Source organism: Rhinatrema bivittatum, chromosome 7, assembly GCF_901001135.1.
Source record: "Rhinatrema bivittatum chromosome 7, aRhiBiv1.1, whole genome shotgun sequence".
NCBI classification, from domain to species: domain Eukaryota; kingdom Metazoa; phylum Chordata; class Amphibia; order Gymnophiona; family Rhinatrematidae; genus Rhinatrema; species Rhinatrema bivittatum.
In genome coordinates, this window is record NC_042621.1 from 213,929,700 (window position 1) to 213,952,916 (window position 23,217).

Below are 23,217 nucleotides of genomic sequence, written 5' to 3' on the forward strand. Positions count from 1 at the left end.
TAATAAGGAATATCTGTTATAGATCTATTAGACTACTTTTTTTTCTGAAATGAACACATTTTAGAAAAAAAAACAAAAACCAAAAATAATTTGTGTTGAGCTAATTTGGAACCAAGAATATGTTCAATGAGCCTGGGGTCTCCCTCATTTCTACGTCAAACCTTGCATCACTAAATCACAGGAACTTAAAAAGCACCCAATCGATGGGTTAGGTCAAGACATACTGTCAAGTGGTTCCTGGTTAATTTTAGTGGGAGCCATGGTTTTTAATCAAAATAGAACATTTTAGGAAACCTTCCTCAGTGGTTCTTCGTTCTTGCTAGATTTCAGCCTGTCTTTTGACTTTCAGCAAATCTGAAATTTGCCATTAACATGAGGCTTTGTTGCCCCATAATAAAATAGAGCTTATTGTTACTGCCATTGTTTTGTCCCATCTTCTTTATACAGTACAGTGTAAGTGGGGCAAACGTTTTCATTACAATAAGAATCAGGGTGATTTTCTGATGATTTGATTCAGTTTAATGCCTTCTTACATTCCTAGAAATTTACATGAGTGTACCTGTAGGGGCTGCAGGAGTTAGAGGACTAGGAGGACGTGGATACCTGGCTTACACTGGCTTGGGGCGTGGCTATGCAGGATTCCAGATCAAAGGAGACAAGCGAGGAGAGGACAAACTCTATGATATTTTGCCTGGTATGGAGCTCACCCCAATGAATCCTGTCACTTTAAAACCTCAAGGGATTAAACTTGCACCTCAGGTATGTCTGATTCAAGAGAACCTTATTCCTGTGCTGGGATCAGAGGGCAAAGGGAAATTGCCTAAACCTGGATCCAATTTAAATCTAATGTTACTCAAGGACTTGACTTTGTCAAAATAGAGCCTATGGAGGAAACCTGCACCATATTAAATTTATATATAATTTATATTAAATGTACAAACAGACTGCAATCTAAATCAGGAATGCAGAGAAGATGAGCAAAAAAATAGTCCAGCGTATAAGCTCATAAATATCTAGGTGAGAAGCAAGTTCAAAATGAGTGGGCTAAAAATCCTTTGTACCATGGAGCAAGGACATATCATATAAAGTTAAACTTTATTACATTTCATACACATTGAAGATGCAGACTTCCCATGATAATAATAAAAGGGAATTTTCAGAGGACACAGATTAGCTATCAACTTTAGACTGTTGGTCTTTCAGAAAGGAAATCAACTGATCAGGTCCATAAAAGATAAAAACTTTCCTGCATGAGAAATTTTATATTTAGCCAAAGGATATGTGATGAAAAGGTGACCTCTGCCCCCTCCCCTCCCCATTGTCAGGGACCTCATGCTTCAATTGGAGGAGTCTCCTTCTTCTGCCTTGGGTGGCCCAAGCCATATCAGGAAGCATTTTTAATTCAAAAAGTACAAAAAAAGAGAACCCTTCTCAAGAAAAATAATCTAAGTACGGTATTTTGGTCAGATTCTAATATAAAAGAAATCAAAAATATAGCAGATCTCCTGTTAGGTTCCTGTGTGGGAGAGATTCAACAAAGAATTCACTTTAAGCCACTTTGTTAGAAATTTTGCAGCCTTGTTGAACAAAAGTGATATCGGTCTTGGTCATCTTTACTGGCAGATAATTCTCTTGTTCAATTGGAGAGAGAGATTCTTTAGTCCAATGTTTCCAAACCCAATCCTGGAGGCACTCCTGATCGGTCTGAATTTTCTGAATGGTCACAGTGAATATGCGTAAGACTGGGGTTCCAATGTATGGTAATCTATACTATATGGGCTGGATTTTAAAAGCCCTACACGCTGGGCCTATTTTAAAAAGGCCCAGCTACATGTGTAAAGCCCCGGGATGTGTATAAGTCCCGGGGCTTGCAAAAAGGGGCGGTCTGGGGCGGGAAGGTCTGGGGGCGGGGTGGGCCAGAGGCCTTTGACACAGCGGCCATTGCCGCTGTGTTGGAAGATCGCGTGCCAGCAGGTTGCTGGCGCGTGCAACTTTTGTCTGCCCAGAGGCAGGCGCAAAAGGTAAGACAAGGGTCAGGGGGGGTTTAGAGTAGGGCTGGGGGGGGGAAGGTTAGGGGAAGGGGTGGGAAAGTCAGGCTAGGGGGAAAGGAAGTTCCCTCACAGGCTGCTCCAATTTCGAGCGGCCTGGGAGAGAAGGGGGGAAGGCAGCGCGGCTCGGCACACGCAAGGCGCACAATTGTGCACCCCCTTGCACGCGCTGACCCCTGATTTTATAACTTGCACATGCCTGTGTGCTCAAGTTATAAAATCGGGTGTACATGTGTGCGCACCAGGTAGTGCATGCACATGTATGCCCACGTGCACCCTTTAAAAATCTACCCCTATATATTCATTAGTGGTAGCCTGAAAACCACTGGGATTGGGACTGGGATAGGAACTGGGATAGGAAACACTGCTTAAGGTATCTAAAGTTACTCAGTCAAATATTTTCTAAACATTTCCACTACTATAGTATTTTCATTTTTTGGAAATTTAATTCAAAATTTCATCTTGTAGCAGTATTTTCCATGCTCTCCGTTTTAATTCTAAGTACATTTTTACTGAAACATCAGAATTTTCTTGAATGTTAATTACCTTCTCAAAAATATGTCTAGTATTTTCAGTTATTTTTTTCTTCTGAGCCACAGACTTTGCTTCCAGGTTAGAAATGAGTCTTGGCTGCTGCTTCCAACCTCATGGCCCCAATATTTTTTTAATTGTTCTACACTAAGTTTATCACTATTTTACGATTGTGATATTTTTCTTTTTAGTAGTGTTATTATTCACTTTATCAGTATTGTGCTGAATCAAAAAAGAGTTTCATTATATACATAGTAACATAGTAGATAATGGCAGATAAAGACCAATTGGCCCTTGCTGTCTGCCCGATTGTCTTCCTCTCTAGTACTGTACAACTTTGGGTAGATGAGTATATAAATTCACAATTTTTTTTTACCTGATCTCTCAACCCTATTCCTACCTTTGTCCTTTGCTTAAATTCTGTTAGGGTGCTGACCTCCACCACCTCCTCTGTTGGTAGGCCATTCCAGGTCTTGTCATTTTCCTCTTTCATTATTACATGTCCCATGCTTAATCCAACACCAAAATCCCCTAGGTTACAAAGAGGACAATCAAATAATATTTTTTTAATTTTCCTGCATTGTTTTCTCCATCTTCTGGGTACCTATGTGATCTCAAAAACTCATGCACTGCAAAATCCTTTATCTTGATCCAATAAAAGGTACAAGAGCTTACAAAGATTCCAGTTTTCTGGAATCAGTGAAGATAAAATAGGCATAAATCTGGTAATTGAAGACCATTTTTGGTCTGAAAGAATAATATTTGATGTTGTTTGTAAGACAGATTTTGTCACTGACATTTATATATGCAAGAGTAGCACTAGGCAGAATAACTCACTTTTTCCTTTCCAGGTCTTAGAAGAAATCTGTCAGAAGAATAATTGGGGACACCCAGTATACCAGCTCCATTCTGCCATTGGCCAAGACCAGAGACAGCTATTTCTATACAAAATCACAATCCCTGCTCTCGCCAGCCAGAATCCTACTATGTATGTACCTGTTTCAATTCAGAAAATAATCATGCAATAGAGAGACTTGCACATGTACCAAAACATATGAGAATAAGGTTGATTTCTTCCTTGAACAGGTCTGACCCTAGGGAGTTGCAGGGCCTAGGGTAAATCTGCCAGAGTAAGTCTTCATCCAAGATTGAAGAACAAGGTGAGCAAGAGGGCTCTCCACACAAAGACTGAAGAATAAGGGTGTGCCACCCGGAGTTTGCAGAGTGCAGGAAGCCCTCTCAGCAAAATCTGCCATTATACCTTGTAACTGATGTCTCCCAACACCGCTGCTACAACCCCTGGCTACCAGAGCTCAAGAGCAGAAAGTGATGTTCTGGGTGGGACTATCACAGCCGTGCAGGGCCCAGAGCATCCATCCCAATTTGCTCTCCCTGCCCCTCTCCCCAAAGGAAGCCTTGTCCATGGATTTCCATATGTTCTATGAGGGAAATCGTCCAGCTTTTTAATAATAAATGGTGCTGTAATGGCACAATCTGCAGCAGATTGATGAAAATCAACCATTAATTTTGCCAGACTGATGGAAAAATCTATCATTCCTTGGTAGCATATCTGTGTCATTCTTAATTATGAGAAAAAAAAACTCAATCCATTGATACATCTTCAATGCACTGATTTTAATAAGTATATTTTTTGGACTGATAGCTTTTGCCTTCTCCTTTAAGCTCCAGCTAATTTAGAACTGATATCTTTTGAGCAACTGTGCCATGAGCCTTCATTCATAAATATCCAGAGTATTTTCCCTATTTGTATTACCTTCTCTGGTGCAGCCATTACAGTTATGCTCTTTGGCTAAGAGCCATAGATTGTGCTTCTTTCTGGAACCTGAATCATATGCACCATAGTTCCAGCTATAGGTATCAGCACTGAACAATAGCTGGGAAACCCTCTAACCCAAGAAGCAAAAGCTGAGCCCAGGAATCAAACCTAGGTCTTCCACATGGCAATGCACATCACTGCTACTAAGGCAAAGGAGAAGGAAGATGAGATGGTGTCTAATTTAAATTTATGAATGAAAGTCATAGTAATGTTAATAAAGACTTTTTTCTTATTTTGGATAGAGAGAGAGATCAATATTCAGAAAGCCAGTGAGCAATTAAGCCACTTTCTCCAGGACACATATTTTAACATCCATCCCTATCCAGGATACTCACTCTTTTTGATCAGCTGAAGTAGTCCAGAATTCAGTGTTTAAATGCAGAGGTGAATGATGGATATTTGATATGATTCTTTTTATTATGTGGGAATAAATTAATTTTATTATCAGGAAAACCAGAGAGTTAAATGCCTCAGGCTAAAATTCTAAATGCTGCAATTGTATTGCAAGGCAAACATAACTTCAAGTGATGCTAACTAAAATAAGAAGGAGAAATGGGTATGAGGGGAAAGAAAAATACAAAATGGGATGAAGAAATTTCTCCTGCCAAGTCTTGCCAAGTACCTTCAGGTAGTAAACTGGCTGTAGAACAAAATCTAAATCTTTTTAAAAACTAAATCTCAGCAAGCCTACTGTGAAAGCTTGACAGGAAGGAAGCAGGCGCCTAGCCTTAGCTTCGGCACTAGAGCTAATGATGGGGGGAGCCATAGCGCAGGCCCTTTGGATGAACATAAAAACCCCGGTACAGCTATGGGCCATGGCAACTTTGTTCATAGACAGACCATAGAATTTAATTGGAAAAAACTAAGAGGAACACATAGAATTATGCAGACCCTTGAAGACAAAAAGGGAGAAAATGTACTGTTATTTTTATGCCACAGACCCTTTATTTAAATCAAGAGGATTTACAAAGACAGCACACCAAAAAACTGGAAGAGAAACGAATGACAGGCAAGGAAACGCTCCTAAAACCAATGGACCCAAATTTAAAGATTTTAATAACAAAAATAAAGGAAAAGAAGTCTGCAAGTGATATCGATTTAGAGCGAGCAAGAATTGCTGCAGAAAGAGAAATGGAGGCTGAAAGAGGAGATTTGGAGAGGAGGCGTGCTGGAGCAGCCAAGAAGCACCAGGAGAAAGAAACAGAAAGAGCCGGAGAAACTGAGGGATATCACGGGAGAGATACCAGTGAATGAGAACGGTGCAAAAAATGAGGATACAAGTAATGTAAGGCAGGACAGGAAGCAGAGGGGAACTGAAAGGCAGGAGGGAGCTCAGGAGATGGGGAGAATCAGCAGCTGAGTCCAGGACCCATGTGAGGCAAAAATGACACCTTACAGACGGCCCCATTTATTGAGGCATGAGCCTTCCAGAATCAGAGTCCACTTCATCAGAATAGCATGACCAGTGTGGAAATGGAAATGTCATAATATTGTGCAACACTTAAGGGCTGATGGGAAAAGATAAAGAGAGAGCAAAAGAAGAAATTTGGAGAGAAATGGCAGAAGAGACCTGCCAAAACAGCCGAGGAGTGCCAGAAGAGAGGCACGGGAACATTTCAGGAGCACTAGCAGGAAAACATCAGGATGTAGGTAAGTAGTTGTAGAAGAGAGGTGTTGGAAAGGTTACAGCAATTGGTAGAGTAATGAGTGGGATACCAGTGCATTCAAATCAGAAAGGTGTAACATATGAGCCATGAGTGAGACAGCAGTGAATAAGAATGGTTTAAGGAGTGGCAGAAGGAAGGTACAGGAACAATTAAAGGTTAAGGAGCATCATAAGAAAGTCAAAAAAGTTAAGGAGCTCCAGACAGGTGTCAGAAAACTGGAGCAAATGGAGGAGGTAACGAGTAAGACACCAGTAAATGAGACTGGCACAACACATGATGAGGAAGAAAGCAATGCAAAGCAAGCCAGAAATCAGAGTGAAGAGGAAAGGCAGGCGAGAGATCAGGAAATGGAGGAGTTGGTAGTTGAGCTCCTGACTTATATGGAAATAAATAAATATGTGTGCTGGGATCTAGGAGACAGAAAGATAAATCTGGCACCCGAAGTAAAAAGCATGATCAATAAGATCAATGAGGCCATTATCTGTATAAAGGGACCCTAAAATCATTACTGAAAAAGTCCTACCAATGAAAGCATAAGACCAGAAACAAAGGAGAAAAATAACATCTCCCCCCGCCTCCCCAAACCCTATTGGATTAAAACAGGTAGAGGAAAAAAAATATGGAGTGTGAAGGTGTCCCTGATTGATGAGTACTCAAAAGATTGAGGACATCAAAATAATGACAAAATTAAAAATCTCAAGATGAAACATTCCTCACAAACAGAAGATCTTAAATTCATATATTCCAATAATAAATTTAAAATAGCAGCAGATGCATAACAGTTGCACATATATGAAGAAAAAAGAGGAGACAGCACAATAAAATATTTAGACATAATCCAAAGCAATTCTAGAGGGAACTGGGAAAGAACATTATTGAAGCTAAAATATCACTGATGAAAGCTGAAACAGAAAACTGCTGGAGAAATTTGTATGAGAATCCTATAGAGTATAACAGAGAATCAGAATGGCTACCTAGAAGAACATGGAAAGGCAGACATCAAATTATAGAATGGCCTGAAATAACAACAAGAGCTGGAAGCCAGGTTAAAACGAGCCTTACTCTGGAAGAGCCCTGAGGGGATGCCCAGTTTTTGGCTCAAGCAGTTAACATCTCTCCACAAGGTCTGGAAAACTACCAATATCAGTTGATCAGACAACCATAGTTAACAGTATAATGGTTAATAACAAGAAGAACAGTTTTCCTTCCCAAGGGAGACCCAAGCAACATCCCCCAAAATTAGTCACCAGTAACAATTGTTTACCTACAATCTACATGCTGTTCACTGCAATAGATATAAATGGAATATTTGATCATATACACTTTAGTAGAGATGTGATTCGGCCGAACCTTTCGGTTCGGCCTTCGTTATCGGCCCACCGTGGGAAATTTTGTTTTCCCGAGGTTCGGGCCGATTTTATTTCGGCTGCCCCTGAAACGAAACCCAAAACCCACCCCAAGATCCAGGAGGAAGTTCTGACTGCCCTTCCTTCCTCACTGAAGCACAAAGCGTCCTGCTTCAGGGGATCTCTCCCATCAAGGATCACAATACAAAAGAACAAAAGGATTGCATCAGAAACAAAGAAAATCAACTAACTATGAGTAAAGGCAAAACCTAACATCATTGAAGACACTCATCTGGTGCTTCTAAACCCCTGAGGAGAGAGAGAGTTTATCTCTCTGTGCAGAAAACAGTAACTTTGTAATCTTGACCAGTTGGAAGGAGCATCCTGTCCATTTAAAACACAACCTACCTACCTACCTACCTGGGGATTCTATTTTTTCAAGTCCTGAAGGGTAGATGTTCCCCTGGCTCTGACATGAGACCTTCCTGCACAGATTGAGGAGGAGACTGTGAAAGGAAAGATTCTGCTGGGCTGTGAACAATATGTTGTGCCATCTTTCATACAATTTCAGCAGTAAAGATTTATTTTGGACACTAACATAGTGACTCCATTGACTTTCTTTGGCATCTCCAGCAAACAAAGGGACATACAAGTACCCCTTTCCCCAGGGGCAAGGACAAGAACCAGGATACACGGGAGCCACCTTACGCACTTGGGACCTTGGGACTAATTCACCCCCCCCCCCCCCCCCCAACACCCACCACACACTCAATAAAGGATCCAGGCCCTGTTCAAGCTAGCCTGGAAAGCTTCCAGCCCCAAAGAGTAAAAGCAAATACTTTTATGGCCCTGTCAGGTAGCAATCCATACCTGGGGTCGAGGTTACACAAGCTATCAATCAACTTGCAATTCCTACACTATCCTATAGTTTTGGAATCGTAGCCTGTCCCAATAAAATCTTAAACAGTGGATATAAAACAAGAAAACTTCTTCATGCCCATCACATGATCCATAAGAATCCATGTATGCTGAGATTGTCTATTCCAAGAGCTAAAGGTGGTATGGGCTTTAACGAAATAGCAATACATATAGAACTGCTATTTTAGGCCTCCAAGCAAACCTAACAGCATCAGCAGATCCCAATACTCAAAAAGTATGAAATGAACAGCTGAAATTGGTCTCCATCCTTAAGTTTGGATGATCATTTCAGTGAGTGGAAGAAATGCGTAAAAATCTATCAGCACATAAGGGGAAAGAAGCATACATAAATCACAGAGCTCAATGCAATAAAGATCAAAACCCGACTCATGAATGGTTAAGGAGAGATGAGCTTAAACCTAAAGATGAGAGATTGATAAATACAGCACAGGATTCGTGGATTATGTACCAAACATTCACATAAACTATATATCATCATTTTTCTTTCCTACACTAGATTGCCAATTGCATTATTAATTAAAGCAGCTATGAAACCATGAATCAAAATTCCTTGTGCCTTTCGGTATTCTGGTTCCTGTGTCCAGATAAGGAGAAGACAGGTGTGGCAGAGAAAATTCTTAGTGAATGAGAAGAAATTGCAGTCATCAGCCTTGAATTAATCTGCTAAAAATTGTAATGATCAATACTGTGTTAAAGAGTTTGGGCTTTTATGCAACAGAAACTATGCCTGTTTCTTCCAGAAAACAGCAATCTTACATTTCTTCCAAGCAATTTAAAGATTTGTGTTGTCAAATTTTCAGCACTGATATTACAAAATATCTGTTTATATTTACAGTCATCCTTTGACGCCTCCAAAACTATGTGCCAGTACTGATGAAGCCAAAACATATGCAGCAGAATATACTCTTCAGACTTTGGGTATCCCAGTAGAGGGGACAGAACCTCATACTGCACCTGCTTTTGCAGGTATCTAAAGGGCTACACTGCCATGATTCTTTGAAGATCTTTGGAAGATCGAGTTTAGAATTCATAACTGCTGTCGACAGAGATTTTTTAAATTTAGAGATTGATTCATTCAAATCTAAGACTTAGAAAACTTTATGGCCAACAGTTATTTATTTATTTATTTATTTGTTTGTTTGTTTGTTTGTTAAGCTATTGTGTTTTACAAATTGTGGCTCAGAGAATCTGCATATCTTGGGAAAGCTGAATAAACTCCCCTTTACACACTTTTTAGACCTGAGAGAAGGAAGCACAATGAACATAAGAACGGCCAAGCTGGGTCAAGCAAAGGGTCCATCGAACAGACAACCCCTGCATCCTATCTCTGATGGTGGCCCCAGAGTTATAAGTAACACTTAACAGGCACAAATCAGAGTTCATCTATGTGCTCCCTGTAGATATGAGCGTATTCCTATCATGATGGGAACCAGCAATAAAAGGGGTCTAGAAGCAACCGCATCAGGAAATACATTGAGTAAACTAGGTCAGCTTTATAGTCATAGTCTCCGTTTCTACATCTTCACAAAAGAAGGCAAAAAGTCAGAAATCTTGCTCACACTTTACTCACTACACTACATCTTTTCATTATATTCAAATGTCTTTGTGCAGCCTTTCTGCGAAAACAAGCAAAATGTAAAAATAAAAAAGTATATTGTGGAGAAAATGGGCTTTTAGAAGGAATTCACAGAGAATGTTTGCACAGGGAAGGTTTACCTATTTAATTTTTAAGTTAAGAATAGAGCTTTCTTTCCAAGTTTTGCAACAATATATAATAAAATAGTAACTGTCTGCAGTTAATGACTTCTTGGCCCTTTTAGTTTTCTCAGTTTCCCTCTGCCCACTGCATCTCTGCAGACTCTACTCAGTTGTTGGCCGGCTCCCTGCTTTGTCTTTACCATCACCCTCTGAATCTGTCTTGAATTTTCTTTTAGCTATTACTATGTCTGCTGCTAGGCCATTCCAAGCATCCACTATCCTCTGAGCCTTCCTCGTCCCAAACTTTGTAACATGGCCCCTTGTCCCTGGGATTCTTTTACCCTGAGGAATTCTACCTTTTTTGTACTTTGTAGAAGCCCTGCTAGATATTTGAATGCTAAATGTGTTATGGTTTACAAGCGGTTGTATCGTGATAAGGCATCCCGGTGCTTTATCTGTGTTTCTCTTTCCAACCTTTTCCTTTAGGCTATGCCATTACGAATGCAGCGGCAACCGTAGCAGCTACTCAGCTGAAACAAGCAGTGACCCTGGGGCAAGACTTAGCCACTTTCGCAACATACGAGGCCTACCCAGCCTTTGCTGTCACCGCACGTGGAGATGGTTATGGGGCATTTTGAAGACTCGCTTACAACAAGCCACAGTTTAGTAAATTAAATCTAGAAGAACACACCTAGCTTGTGATCTTATGATTTTGAACTAATCTATATGCTGAAACTAGATATAAAGAGAATTTTATATTGCATGTACTTTTAGACTGATAGGTATATGGCAATGTACAAGTGTGCTAAAGATAAACCAATCAGATAGGAATCTTTATTTTAGAAAATAACCAAAAACTGACATGTTAGCTCCAAAAAAGGGTTCTCAGGTATATAATATTCAGTGCGTTTACAAACAATAATCCATATCAGAAAGTAAAAACATTAAGTACAGCATTTGGTGATTACTGAAAAATCCTCAGTTAATTAGATCTACTGTATTTGATGAACTCAAGAGCAAGACTCTAATATATGATTTTTAGGTAATCAGGAAGCAGTCATATATTAAATTCTCACAAAATCTTGCATGTTTTTATCTCTGCAATAGTTACTTTACTTAACACAGCTGATATGTGGCACTAAATAAAAAAACAACAGTGCCAGTAATGTGTCATATTAAGGTGCATTGTTAGTATTGTGGCACTGACGTCATTGACCCATGTCCTTATAATTTAAAAATCAGATACTATCTAAACCAGAGCTTCTCAAACCTCTCCTCAGAATGCCACAGCCAGACAGGTTTTCAGAATATGCATGCAATAGTTTTGCATACACTGCAGACCTAGTGTATGCAAATTGATCTGCATATTCATGGTGAGTATCCTGAAAACCTGTCTAGCTGTGGGGTTACTAAGACAAGGTTGGGAAGCCCTAAACTAAATAGTGAACCTAGAATAATGTGGCCTCCCACAGTGAACTGCTAAAGACCATGTAAGGAAAGTTATTGTATCCGGAGAAAGTCATTTTTTCACTAGTCTGAGAAAAAAAACATGACCGATTTCTTCATGCTGCATGAAACAAAGACACCGCCACAAGGCTGAGCTATCCCTTCCACATTGTTGTGATTATGAGTTATGGGGGGGGGGGGGCGGGGGGGCGGTTGTAAAGTTAGACTGAAACTATTTTTAAAAGACCTGAAGTGATACTAAAGATGGAAGATTCATCCTCAGTTCCATATCACAGGGTGAAGCTCCACCCACATCTAGGTGGAGTTTCCTTGATCTCAGATCACTCAGAAATTATTCCTCAACACAGATAGGGACTTTGCTAATTTTCTTGCCCTCTTCCCAGTAACATTTGTGAGTGATTGGAGATCATGATCAAAAAAGTCTCACCCCCTCTGGTAATATCCAAACTTTGGGTGGAATTGTAAAGGGTGGCCTGGAATCAAGATGTTTTCCTCCATCTTTTAGTAAATATCATATCATATTACCATTAAACAGCAGTTTTTCACTATAACTGGAGTCACATCTACAGTAAAAGGAGTTTTGCCCCTTGTGAATGGGAATTTCAGAAATAATTCCTACATAGGCTCACATGATATGGGTTTTCCCTTTTTACATAAAACATGCTTGCTAGTGAATAACGAAATTCGGCGCCTCATCTGCCAGTTAGTGAATGCAGCAGGCACTGGGACTGTATCCTCCATGCTGCCTGCTGGCATTAAGGATGTAAAAGAAAATGTAGTTAAAAAATATGCATAAGTCAATTTATAAAAAGAAATGGCATAGTTATTAGAACTGCTGGTATAATGACTGCATTGCCTAGAATTATTCTGAAGGCAGATGCGTTGCTACCCATAGTTGAGTCATGTGTCAGAATAGTACATAACCTACACTGATTAAAATAAAACTGCAGAGAAAGAGACTTAGATGCAGTGTTAATATTTCTAATTGCCAGGCTGCATAACCTGATTCAAAGTAAAATTAATTTACTCCTCTCCAAGTAGTTCAATACACCTTGATATCAGTCAGTAAGGCCAAGTATATGTTACTTGTAATAAGAAGATATATTAAAGGTATTTAGTTTGGGATCTATGGAGATAAATGTTTTGCAACTCAGCAACTACACTTCTGATAGTTTAATTAATATATTCATTTTGAAACTGACTGAGCTTCTTGACCCAGAGAAACATTAATCAGCATCCTTGTGTGTAAATATCATGTTCTAAAGCTAGCCATGAATATTTCTTTTAGATCTGTACAATGTTTATAAAGTGAATGTACAGCCATTTCATTGTGAGAAAACGTTACCCATGCCTTAGTATGACCAGGAAGTTTGACACATGAAATGTGACAGGGCATATTGGTGTTAGCATTTCAGCTCAGTGACAGGCCACATCCTTACGGTATGCATGTATATTAGAGTACAGCACAGAGGACATTCACTAGTTGGTCTGAATGAGTCAGGGAACTATTGGCAGAATGAGAACAGCTCTCAATCTTTACGGCTCAGCAAAGCACAATCTCACTTACATTTATTTTTCTTCTTATCCCCTTCCCCCGCCCCCCCCCCCATTGCCTTCTCTAATTGTTTTAGAAATGGAGCAATACATACAGGTAGCCTTGTACATATAAAGCTTTTAGGATATATATATGTGTGTGTAGCAGTAATTTTATAGTTTTGTTGTAGAAGCAGTGTTTCCACTTCTGAGACCTGAAGTGCTCCGTAGATCATTTGTGAAGTTCCGCACAGCGTTCAGCCAAGAAATAAGGCAGCTCAGTAGGGTGAAAATCCAGTCGGACCGTGGCGTGACTGCTTGTCAGTACCTACTGAGCTTCCACAGAGGCCGCTGGAAGGGGCTAATACCCACACAGGTTGCTTGCTAGCAGCTTAGCAAAACCTCCGAGAAATGTAACAGAATGTTACTGGTTTCATTAAATGAGACGTTTGGGTAATATTTTGATGAAGCAGACCAGTCTGGTGAGTTAGTGCCGCATCACTCAGCCACCCCAAGGCACACAGAAGAATAACGTTACACTAGCGTGGTGATGTGTGAAGTGACACTGGATATTTTTCTTGCTCTGTACCAAATTTTGCACAGTTTTAGAGCAAACAGCAGTCATTTCCTCCTTTAGTTCATTTCCTCAGTAGTATTTTTAATGTATTTATCTCTGTTTGCCCCTCATACTTATCTGTTTTAAGTCCCTTTTGGCAGACATATTAAAAGAGAACTGTCTTTAGAAACTGCCATAGATAAATTATCTGTATGTGTTCAACTTAAAACAAAGAATGGCCGTTAAAGGCTGTTTATGCAATGTAAGCTAGACTAGGTTCAAAAGAAAAGAGATAGCAACAGTATTAAAAAGCGTGCATAAAGCACTTATTTTTGTACTTTTGGTACTATATTTGTATACAGTTCTATCACTGTGAATGTATAAATGTGTTAACTGAAATCATACCATCGATTAACTGGACAGGCAATCAAAGATTTAAAAATTACGTGATAACTAAATTGGCAACTCAAGGTCACAAGTGAAATGAATTTGTAAATCACCCTAAATAAAGTGATATGTTCATAATTCTAGAATAACCAGAGGGCAATACTTTGACTTTTACAGTATCATTAAAATGTATAATCTGATGTGAAACTGTGTCTGTTCTCTTTCTTTCTGACATGATTTGATTTTGTAATCCACTTTGAACTGGCTTCAGCTCTGCTACTGCATGAAGAGACAGCTCAGCCTGTATGTAGAGCAAGGATGTGTAAATAATTCAGTCAACTCCAAACCAAGAAGGTTTCTGCCAGGGTCCAGTTTAACCAAATACTTAAATCTCCAGGGGTTTATTAACTGTAAACACAGTGAATCTTACAATGCATCTTACAACCTGATGCAATGAATCTTACAACCTGACTCAGCTATTGTTTATACTAATTATTTACTTCTTTCTCAAGCCTTTCCTTCCTTCCAGCAGTCTATGCTTCCAAGTTTACTTTCCCTGTTGAATGTAACTTTGTTCTTCCTGTTCAATCTATTGTTTTTTGGTTACTGTTCATGGTTCAATTCCCCAATTCGATGTAAACCGATCTGATATGGTCTCTACCATGAAGGTCGGTATAGAAAAGTGTTAAATAAAATAAAAATAAAATATATCCCTAGGAAAAATATGTATAAAAATACATGTATTTATCTCTGTTTGTGAAGTGAACATGACAATGAAATTTTGCAAGCCAGTACCTCAACTGCAGTGAAAGAATGAATGGAGACAACTTCTCTCTTTGAAGTACAAAAAAGTGATTGGAGCCATTGAGTCTGAGAAGTAAGGATCATCCATAGTACAATATTAGGCCTAGTCATGTCAAGCAAGCCTGCTGAATTACATTGTTGGTATCTTAAATACTGACAAATAGTTTTTCGGATACCATCCTCGACTGCCAGTCCTGCCTCAACAAAAAGACTGTTACTTTCTACCATCCAGTGCTGTTGGCTGCTCTTGTCACCAGTGACGTGGATCTATGTAACAACTCCTTTGCTGCAGGATGCAGAAACTCCAGAGGTAGCTCGGAACCACCACACTCTCCTTGTCCACTCCAGGGTTTAAACTCCAGAAGACAATACTTAAAATGAGACAAAGTATCGTTAATTCTGTGAATATTGCTAGATAGAGAATGAAGAAATTATCCCCTGGGATATTCCTATTCAAACCAATCAAAAGTTTGAGACTAGAAAACTGGACATTGAGGTAAAAGAGAAAACCACAAAAATGGCATTTCTTATAGAAGTATCATTACTAAGCAACTATTCTGTGGAACATGTGGAGAAAAAGAGAGGATTGTCAAGTACCAAAATATGCAATCAGAAAAAATGTCGCAGATCTAGAAATATTCCCAGTTTTATTGAGTACCACTGGTTTGCTTAAAAAGAACTTCCAGCCACATCTTGATATCTTGCCTATTTATATTACATCTTATGCACTCCAGAAGGCGACTCTCTTTGCAGCAATGCAACTATTAAGAAGGGTATTAACAGAAAATTTGACAGATCGAGGTCATATCCAGCATACTCTGGCTTAAAAGTGTGTCTCATTCTTGTCATGGTATGCACAAAAACTAACCCATTTGGAGACAATAATTACATTAACCACAGCCTTGTTGTCATGCCAGAATACTACCTTCCTATTCTTAAACTTATGTGGCCAAATGCCCATGGCCACAATAAATGGGAACAACTCAAGAAAGGTAATGTTCCATGTCACCCATTTTTTTTCCAAGACTCAGACCACAGTACTGTGCGCAATACAACCCAAAATGCGAGCCACTGGAGATCTCTCCCATGTGTCAGACAGGAAAATCCATTAAAATCCTGCAAATAGATTTTTCAGATACCAAGATCCACCTGGATGGAATCAGTAACCCTAATGATGTGGGGTTTCTTCTGCACACATCTGCCACAAATACTGACAATTGTTTCAGAAAATCCTGATCATTAGACTGATTGGACAGGTGAAGTTTAAACTGTCAACAGCGATAGCATATGCTGCAGTGTCACCTTCTTAGTAGCATTTGTCTCTTCCACCTAGATCCACAGCTCCTGCACCTTCTCTGCTGGCAAGCGGGATGACATTGTACTGATGCCTGGTTCCCAGGGCCGGTGCAAGGGGATTTGGCGCCCTAGGCGAGCCTTCTCCCTTGCCCCCCCCCCCCCCCCCCCCCCCGGTCTCGGCCCCGACCCTTACCTCATTCTCGATCACGCCCGCTGACTGGGGTTTTCTGGGTCGCAAGCAGGTTGGGCACTGCTTGCGGCCTGCCAAACTCCACTCCTCTTTGCCACCACTTGCGGCTCCATATGGCTCGCACCCAGTGGCGTACCAAGGGTCTCCGGTGCCCGGGGGCCAATGCATGTGTGCCTCTCCAGCATCCCCCCTTAATCCTTCTTGTACTAATGCTTAAGGTCACAGAAAATCAGTGGTGTCTCCAGACAGAAGAATTGGGGGGGGGGGGCGCCAAAATGACATTTCTTCATCTCACCCACCTCTATAGCATGGATCCTGCTTTAAAATTGGTTATTAAAAAAAAGTGTTAATAAAAAAGTCCAAAGGGTCCTCTGCGTTATTTTAAAAAGCTGGCCAGTTTCACACTATAAAATTATGTTGATAGCCTCAGTCAACTGATTCTATGTGGCTATGAGAGTGAAGTCAGGAATATATAGGAAGGAACAGAATGTCAATATAAATCCTGTACCTCCAGTTCTGTAACTCTGTGCATCCACTGAAATTCCCCCAAACAATGGAGCTTGGATGTTTCCCTTACAGCTCATCATACTGAAAGATATTTTCAAATTCTGGTGTCACTTCACAGTAACAGCAGCACAAACAGCTTCCACTGCCAGGCACATTGTGAACTAACACAAAACACCACAAAAAAGACACTCAAAATCTATACTGCAATCCCATCATAACATAACAGTAATAACACCAAGGACTCAAACAACAATAACCCTACCTGTGAATAAGCAAGGGTAAATATTACACTGGGTCCTAGAATACCAATACTCCACCTACTGAGGAAACAAAACAAACCCGATTGCTATAGATCCCTATGCTAGCAGAATCTCTCATCATGGTCACACACACAGAGCAGAGACAGACCCTCACCAAATACAGAATACAAAATAAAGGAGCACAAATTAGAAAAAACTGAAATGGAAACCCCAAGAAGCCAGACTCTGTGTATTAACAATGGAAAAACAGAACCACCATTCTTCATAAAACAAATAAAATCAAGAAACATAAAGCATCAGTTATAATAGTAAAACCATACTAATAAAATAATATTTTAAAACTACTGATAAATAGAATTTCTATTAATTAAAATCATATACATTTTTTACAATTTCCTAAAACCAATAAAATATTTCAAAACAGCACATATATCAAATAACACACAATAATTAAAACTAATAAGGATTTTAAAAAGCCCCTGCTGTCCATACATGGGAGCTCTTGATTGAGGTTATCCTCTCTCTCTCACACATACTCACATGTCCATTCTCTCTCACACATACACTGTCACATACATACACATTCATGCTCTTATACCCAACCATAACCTCTCGCTCTCACAGACACTGACACACTCAGGCTCTAAGGCACTCTCTCCCCCTCCACACCCCCCCCCCCCCCCACAAACTCTTACTCCCCTGGATTTTCTCATACACACTCATGCTCTCACTGGCTCCCTCACATACACACAAACACACACTCCCAGGCAAGCTTCCAATCGTTCTCACACAAACACACACACACACACACAGGCAAGCTCCCAGTCATTCTCACACTGACCCCTAGGCGGGCTCCCATTCATTTTCACACCACTCCCTCCCCATCCCCCAGGCATGCACACATTCATTCTCACACCCAGACCCCCAGGCAGGCACCAATTTATTCTCACACACACACATACAGCACAAACAGGCAGGCATCTATTCTCACACATACAAACCCCAGGAAGACACCCATTCATTCTCATACACAGACACACCCTCAGGCAGGCACCCATGCATTCACACACATACACCGCCAGGCAAACTCCCATTCATACACATGCACACACTAAAGGCAGAGACCCCCCTCTCTTTCTTTTGCCAGCAACCTCAGAGCCTCTCTCATTCCTCTGCTGCCACTGTCACTGTTGCTGTATGGCTATTGCGGAGGTGCTGATTGCTACTATTGGCACTGAAGCCCATTCTGCTGCCTCCTCTGTGCAGGCCTCATGGTACATTGTGAGATCCGCATAGAGAAAGTGCTACTCTTGCACATTCCCAAAGATTACATGTTCCAATCAGTAAAAAATAATTATTTTTTTTTTACATTTGCTGTCTGATCTTAGTTTTCTAATCAGTTGGTCACAGGCTTTTTTTTTTTCCACCTTCCCTTTCTTATTTTTTTGCCAATTCCTTTTATAACATATTTCTTTTCTCTCCATCTGTCTTCTTCCCTCAAACACACAGTCAGGTTCTCATTCTCACATGCTTTCTCTCTCTCTCACACACACACATACACAGGCACTCACTCTCACATGCTCTCTCTCATACAATCATGTATACACCGTCTCTCTCTTGCACATGCTGTCTGACTCTGGCACACAGGCTCTCTCTCACTCCCACATGCTGTCTTGCTCAAGCACAGGCTCTCATTGTCACATGCTCTCTCTCATACAATCATTCATACACACAGTCTCTCTCTTGCACATGCTGTCTGACTCTCACACACACAGGCTCTCTCTCACTCCCACATGCTGTCTTGCTCAAGCACAGGCTCTCATTGTCACATGCTCTCTCTCATACAATCATTCATACACACAGTCTCTCACTGGCACATGCTGTCTGACTCTGGCACACAGGCTCTCTCTCACTCCCACATGCTGTCTTGCTCAAGCACAGGCTCTCATTGTCACATGCTCTCTCTCATACAATCATTCATACACACAGTCTCTCTCTTGCACATGCTGTCTGACTCTCACACACACAGGCTCTCTCTCACTCCCACATGCTGTCTTGCTCAAGCACAGGCTCTCACTGTCACATGCTGTCTCTCTCACACACACACAGAGGCTCTCACATGCTGTCTCTGCAAACATTCAGGTCCTCACTCCCACACACAGTCTCTCAACTCATCTCATACACGCACACATACACACTGTACAAACCCTCAGTCTCTCTCTCACCTCTGGGCCTCCTCTTCACGGCCGCTGCATGATGGGCTCTGCAGCGGCCCCGGACTTCTCGAGCCGCGCTGCTCCTCTTCTGTACGCGGCTGATGCTCCTCCTCTTTCCTGCCCGCGCGGCTCCGGCAACATTTTTCTTCCGGGGCCGCGCGGGCAGGAAGGAGGAGAAGCTCCTGCATTGGCTGATGATCCTCCTCCTTCCTGCCCGCGCGGCTCCGGCAACATTTTTCTTCCGGGGCCACGCGGGCAGGAAGGAGGAGAAGCTCCTGCATTGGCTGATGCACCTCCTCCTTCCTGCCCGCGCGGCTCCGGCAACATTTTTCTTCCGGGGCCGCGCGGGCAGGAAGGAGCTGGAGCACCAGCATGTTTAGACGCGATTGTTTTCTTCCGGCCGTGGTGACTTGAGCTCCACCACGGCCCCGCCGATCTTCTTGCTGTGTGTATTCGGCACACAGCATAGCAGTAGTTCACCGCTCAGCCGCTATTGGGATGACGTCCACCGGCAGCCATTGGCCATCAGCGGCTCGGCGCCCCCTAATGCTCAGCGCCCTAGGCGATCGCCTAGTTCGCCTAGTGCTTCCGCCGGCCCTGCCCTCAATGCAATCGCACAAGATGAATTGGCCACCTGGTTATTATGAATTCACTCCTCAAAAGAATAGCAAAACCAGCAGCGGATTCACGATGTCGGACCGGCCCGGGTATTCGCCGCCCAGGCCGGCCCAGGACACATCACGTGGTCTGCCGAGCGCGGCTTTGTCACGTCCACGCACAGGCAGACCACGTGACTGGAATGATCGGCCCACCGGGGGATGCCCGATCCCCCGATAGGCCAATCTGCCCCTGAGCAAAACCAAATTCAAACCCTTTTGCCGACATCTCAGACTCCCTTCTCTTTCCATACTTAGTCAACCTTGGCTTTATCACTTGTGCCTTCAACACTGTTGGGGCCTGTTCAAAAACTCCTACCTTATTTATTCAGCTCCCCCCCCCCTTCCCCCAAATGGCTAGCTTCATTTCACTTTCTGCACTTAAAGGCAGGGTGGCTGATAGCACATGTGTGAGCATGGTGGGTGCAGCCCGGCAGACAAATCAGCCAGGCCCACACTGACCGTAGGCAGACACGCTCAAGCTGGGACTATAACTGGTCTTCACATTTACTAGCCTCTTCCACCATAGGTTGAACTCTTGGTTTTGGAGGCCAACAGGACTTAGTCGAGGAACCAGCAAGAGAGTGGTCAAGCAGCAAGTGGACACAGCTGAAGTCAGGGCAAGCAGCGAACAAAACAGAGACCTTATCTGAGCAGGGGTCAAGGCAGGCAGCAATTAAGCAGTCAGAATCCAAGCAAAAAAACCCTAAAAACCTGGCTATTCCAGAAAGCCTTCCTACCTACGCACTAGTGACAGCACATGATCACCCTATGCCCCCCCTGCCCCCCCCCCCCATTGCCCAATGTAAATCAAGCGTAACGCCATCTGTTAATCAAGGTACACAGTTTCTATGTAAATCAAACTTAAGTTCCATTTTGTTAACGAAGTTTCCCTGATACAATGTAATAAGTCAAACGTAACTCCATTTGTTAATTAACCTACACAGTTTCTTTGTATATCAAACTTAAGTTCCAATGTATTAACCAATTTTTCCCTGTTACAATGTAAATATAATAATGACACCGTTGTCATATTACACTACGAGTTTTTCTGTAAACCGATGTGATATGCCAAATCAAATGTCGATATAAAAAAAAGACAAATAAATAAATAAAAAGCAATGGTCAGATAAGCAGACAGTTAGAGAGGATGGAGGAAGAGCCAGGGACTGGGAATAGGAACAGACAAGGCAAGGACAGGCAAGACAAAAGCAGGACATGATACAACCAACACTATAGGGAGAAAGCACGGCAGGGGACCTATTGCTAAGGCCCTGTGAGCAGGAACTGAATTTCCTTATGTAACCCTTACTGGGGTTTTAACCCCAATGGAACGCAAACTAATTTATTGCTCTTCAGGGACTGCAGTAGCTAGCAAATTCCATCCCATGCTTTACTCTCAATCCCTGGGGGGGGGGGGGGGATTCTTTTTATGAGGGTAAGCTCTTGCTTGTGGCCCAGACAGATAATGTTACTGTACTTCCAGTGTGGGTATAAACTGTAGGTGCTTCCCATGAGGTGAGAGGCTGTAATGAATAGACAGGACCAGGCTCTGGGTGTTAAATAAAAGTTTACTGATTGAGAATCATTAAAAAAAAGTCCATTGGTCAATAATGTTGAACTTACATCGTACAAGTATAATTTTCCTCTGTAGGTAGGTGTCCTTTAATCAGACCTCTGGGTAGAGCCCATGGTGATATTTAATGTGCAACCTCTTCCAGCAGCTGTCCGGGAATCCTAGTGGCGGGGACCCCAGTTTTACTGCAAAAATCCTACCTTAGTTCATCTTCTTTGGACACCCAGCCCATCCTGGTCCCTTGGTATTTGGGGAGATCTGATTGGGGTCTTCCTCTTGCTCTTCCATCCTTAGTTTATTGATGTTTCTGGGGGACTTCTCTTGGGGGAAAGGTCAGTGGGATCAGGCGAGTTCTCAGCACTGAAATCCCAGTGGAGAAAGGGGATCCAAAAGCCAAGCCAAAGCTCAAGACCAACAAATACTTCTTAAAGTTAAACTGGATGCATCTTCTGCCTTCACTGTCTCTCATGACAGGATCCATCACTGGTGCTTGCCCAGCTAGGATTTAAAGTAGGCTCACAGGTCATGAATAGAGAGCCATTTCACCCCAAAAAGGTATAAGGCTTAAAGATCTCTCTCTCTCTGTAAATTAGTAGGAGAAGGACCTTCTGGCAGGGAGTGGATGATGAGGTATCTCTTCTAAATGAAACTTCATCTGTGTGAAGCTGGGAGGCCTCACCAGAGTGTAAAACTTAAACATCCTCACTGTAACAAGGCTTCCTCAAACTGATCCCAAATGTCTTAAAATGACTGGGCTAAATAGTGTTTAGGCATCCAATCTAGACCTTCCAGGTGGGAGGGACTGAGGTGATTGGATAGCTCCTTCTAAAATGTGTTCTAAGATTCTCTATACAGGGACAGTGACAGTGACATCTGGTGACCAGATTTGGGGGGGGTCTGCCACACTTATATGCCAGAGCTGGGATGACATCATCAGTCAGTGTCCACAGGAAATGCTGGCTGCATGGTCTATAAAAGGGCTACAGCAAGTGCAGGTGCTTTCAACCAGGCCCTAGGATTCAGCAAACTGCAGTAAGCTTTGCTGAGAGAATCTGGAGGTAAGGGGTGTTACAGCACAATTTCCACAAGCGTGTCTAAATTTACAGTCTGAAAATGGGCAGATAAACTTGTTAAATTTCCAGTAGACATCCATTGTTTTTGTTGTTGGATGGCCTCACAGGTACTGCTGCCAACCAAAAGGAGCAACTTGCCACAGAGGTCACTGAGTCCTTTCCCTTGAATGCAGCCTGCCCCCTCTGCATCATGTGCATCAGCCATAAATTAATACAGGGCTTCCCAAACTTTTAGCACATGTGACCCCATTTTAGCATGTGAAAATTCACATGACCTCACAGGATGACCAAAACAAGAGATGCAGACTCCCTCTAGCAATCATTGCACTCTCATCCTCACAGTACTCCAGCTGATTCTCTCTCTCTCGCAGCCTACATCCTCCACCCTCTCTAGTTGATCCTCTCAATCTCCATTCCCTCCAGAGAACCTCCTCTCTTAATCCTCTCCCCTCCAGCAAACCCCCTTTTAGATCCCCCAGCTCCTCTGATCTCCTCAGCAAACCCACTTTCTCTCACCCCCTTCAGCCCTTTTTGCATCCCCCAACTGATCCTCTGTCATCTTTTCCCTCTCACCCCATCCCCTGTTAAGAACATAACAACTTAAGAACATGCCATGCTGGGTCAGACCAA

General features: G+C 42.0%; 1 protein-coding gene across 5 annotated transcripts in view; it reads left to right on the top strand.

Annotated features, from left to right (window-relative positions):
• The window catches only part of A1CF (APOBEC1 complementation factor), a 147,014-nt gene extending 132,798 nt beyond the window's left edge, over window positions 1–14,216 (top strand). For 4 of the 5 annotated variants that reach the window (XM_029609786.1, XM_029609785.1, XM_029609789.1 and 1 more), the window contains 4 exons: window positions 542–759; window positions 3,431–3,567; window positions 9,204–9,334; window positions 10,553–14,216. In XM_029609786.1, coding sequence (XP_029465646.1) covers window positions 542–759; window positions 3,431–3,567; window positions 9,204–9,334; window positions 10,553–10,704 — 638 coding nt within the window. In that variant the 3' untranslated portion in view covers window positions 10,705–14,216. The remainder of the gene's footprint in view (window positions 1–541; window positions 760–3,430; window positions 3,568–9,203; window positions 9,335–10,552) is intronic. The other variant, XM_029609788.1, reaches the window with a different exon arrangement.
• Window positions 14,217–23,217: the final 9,001 nt, after the last annotated feature.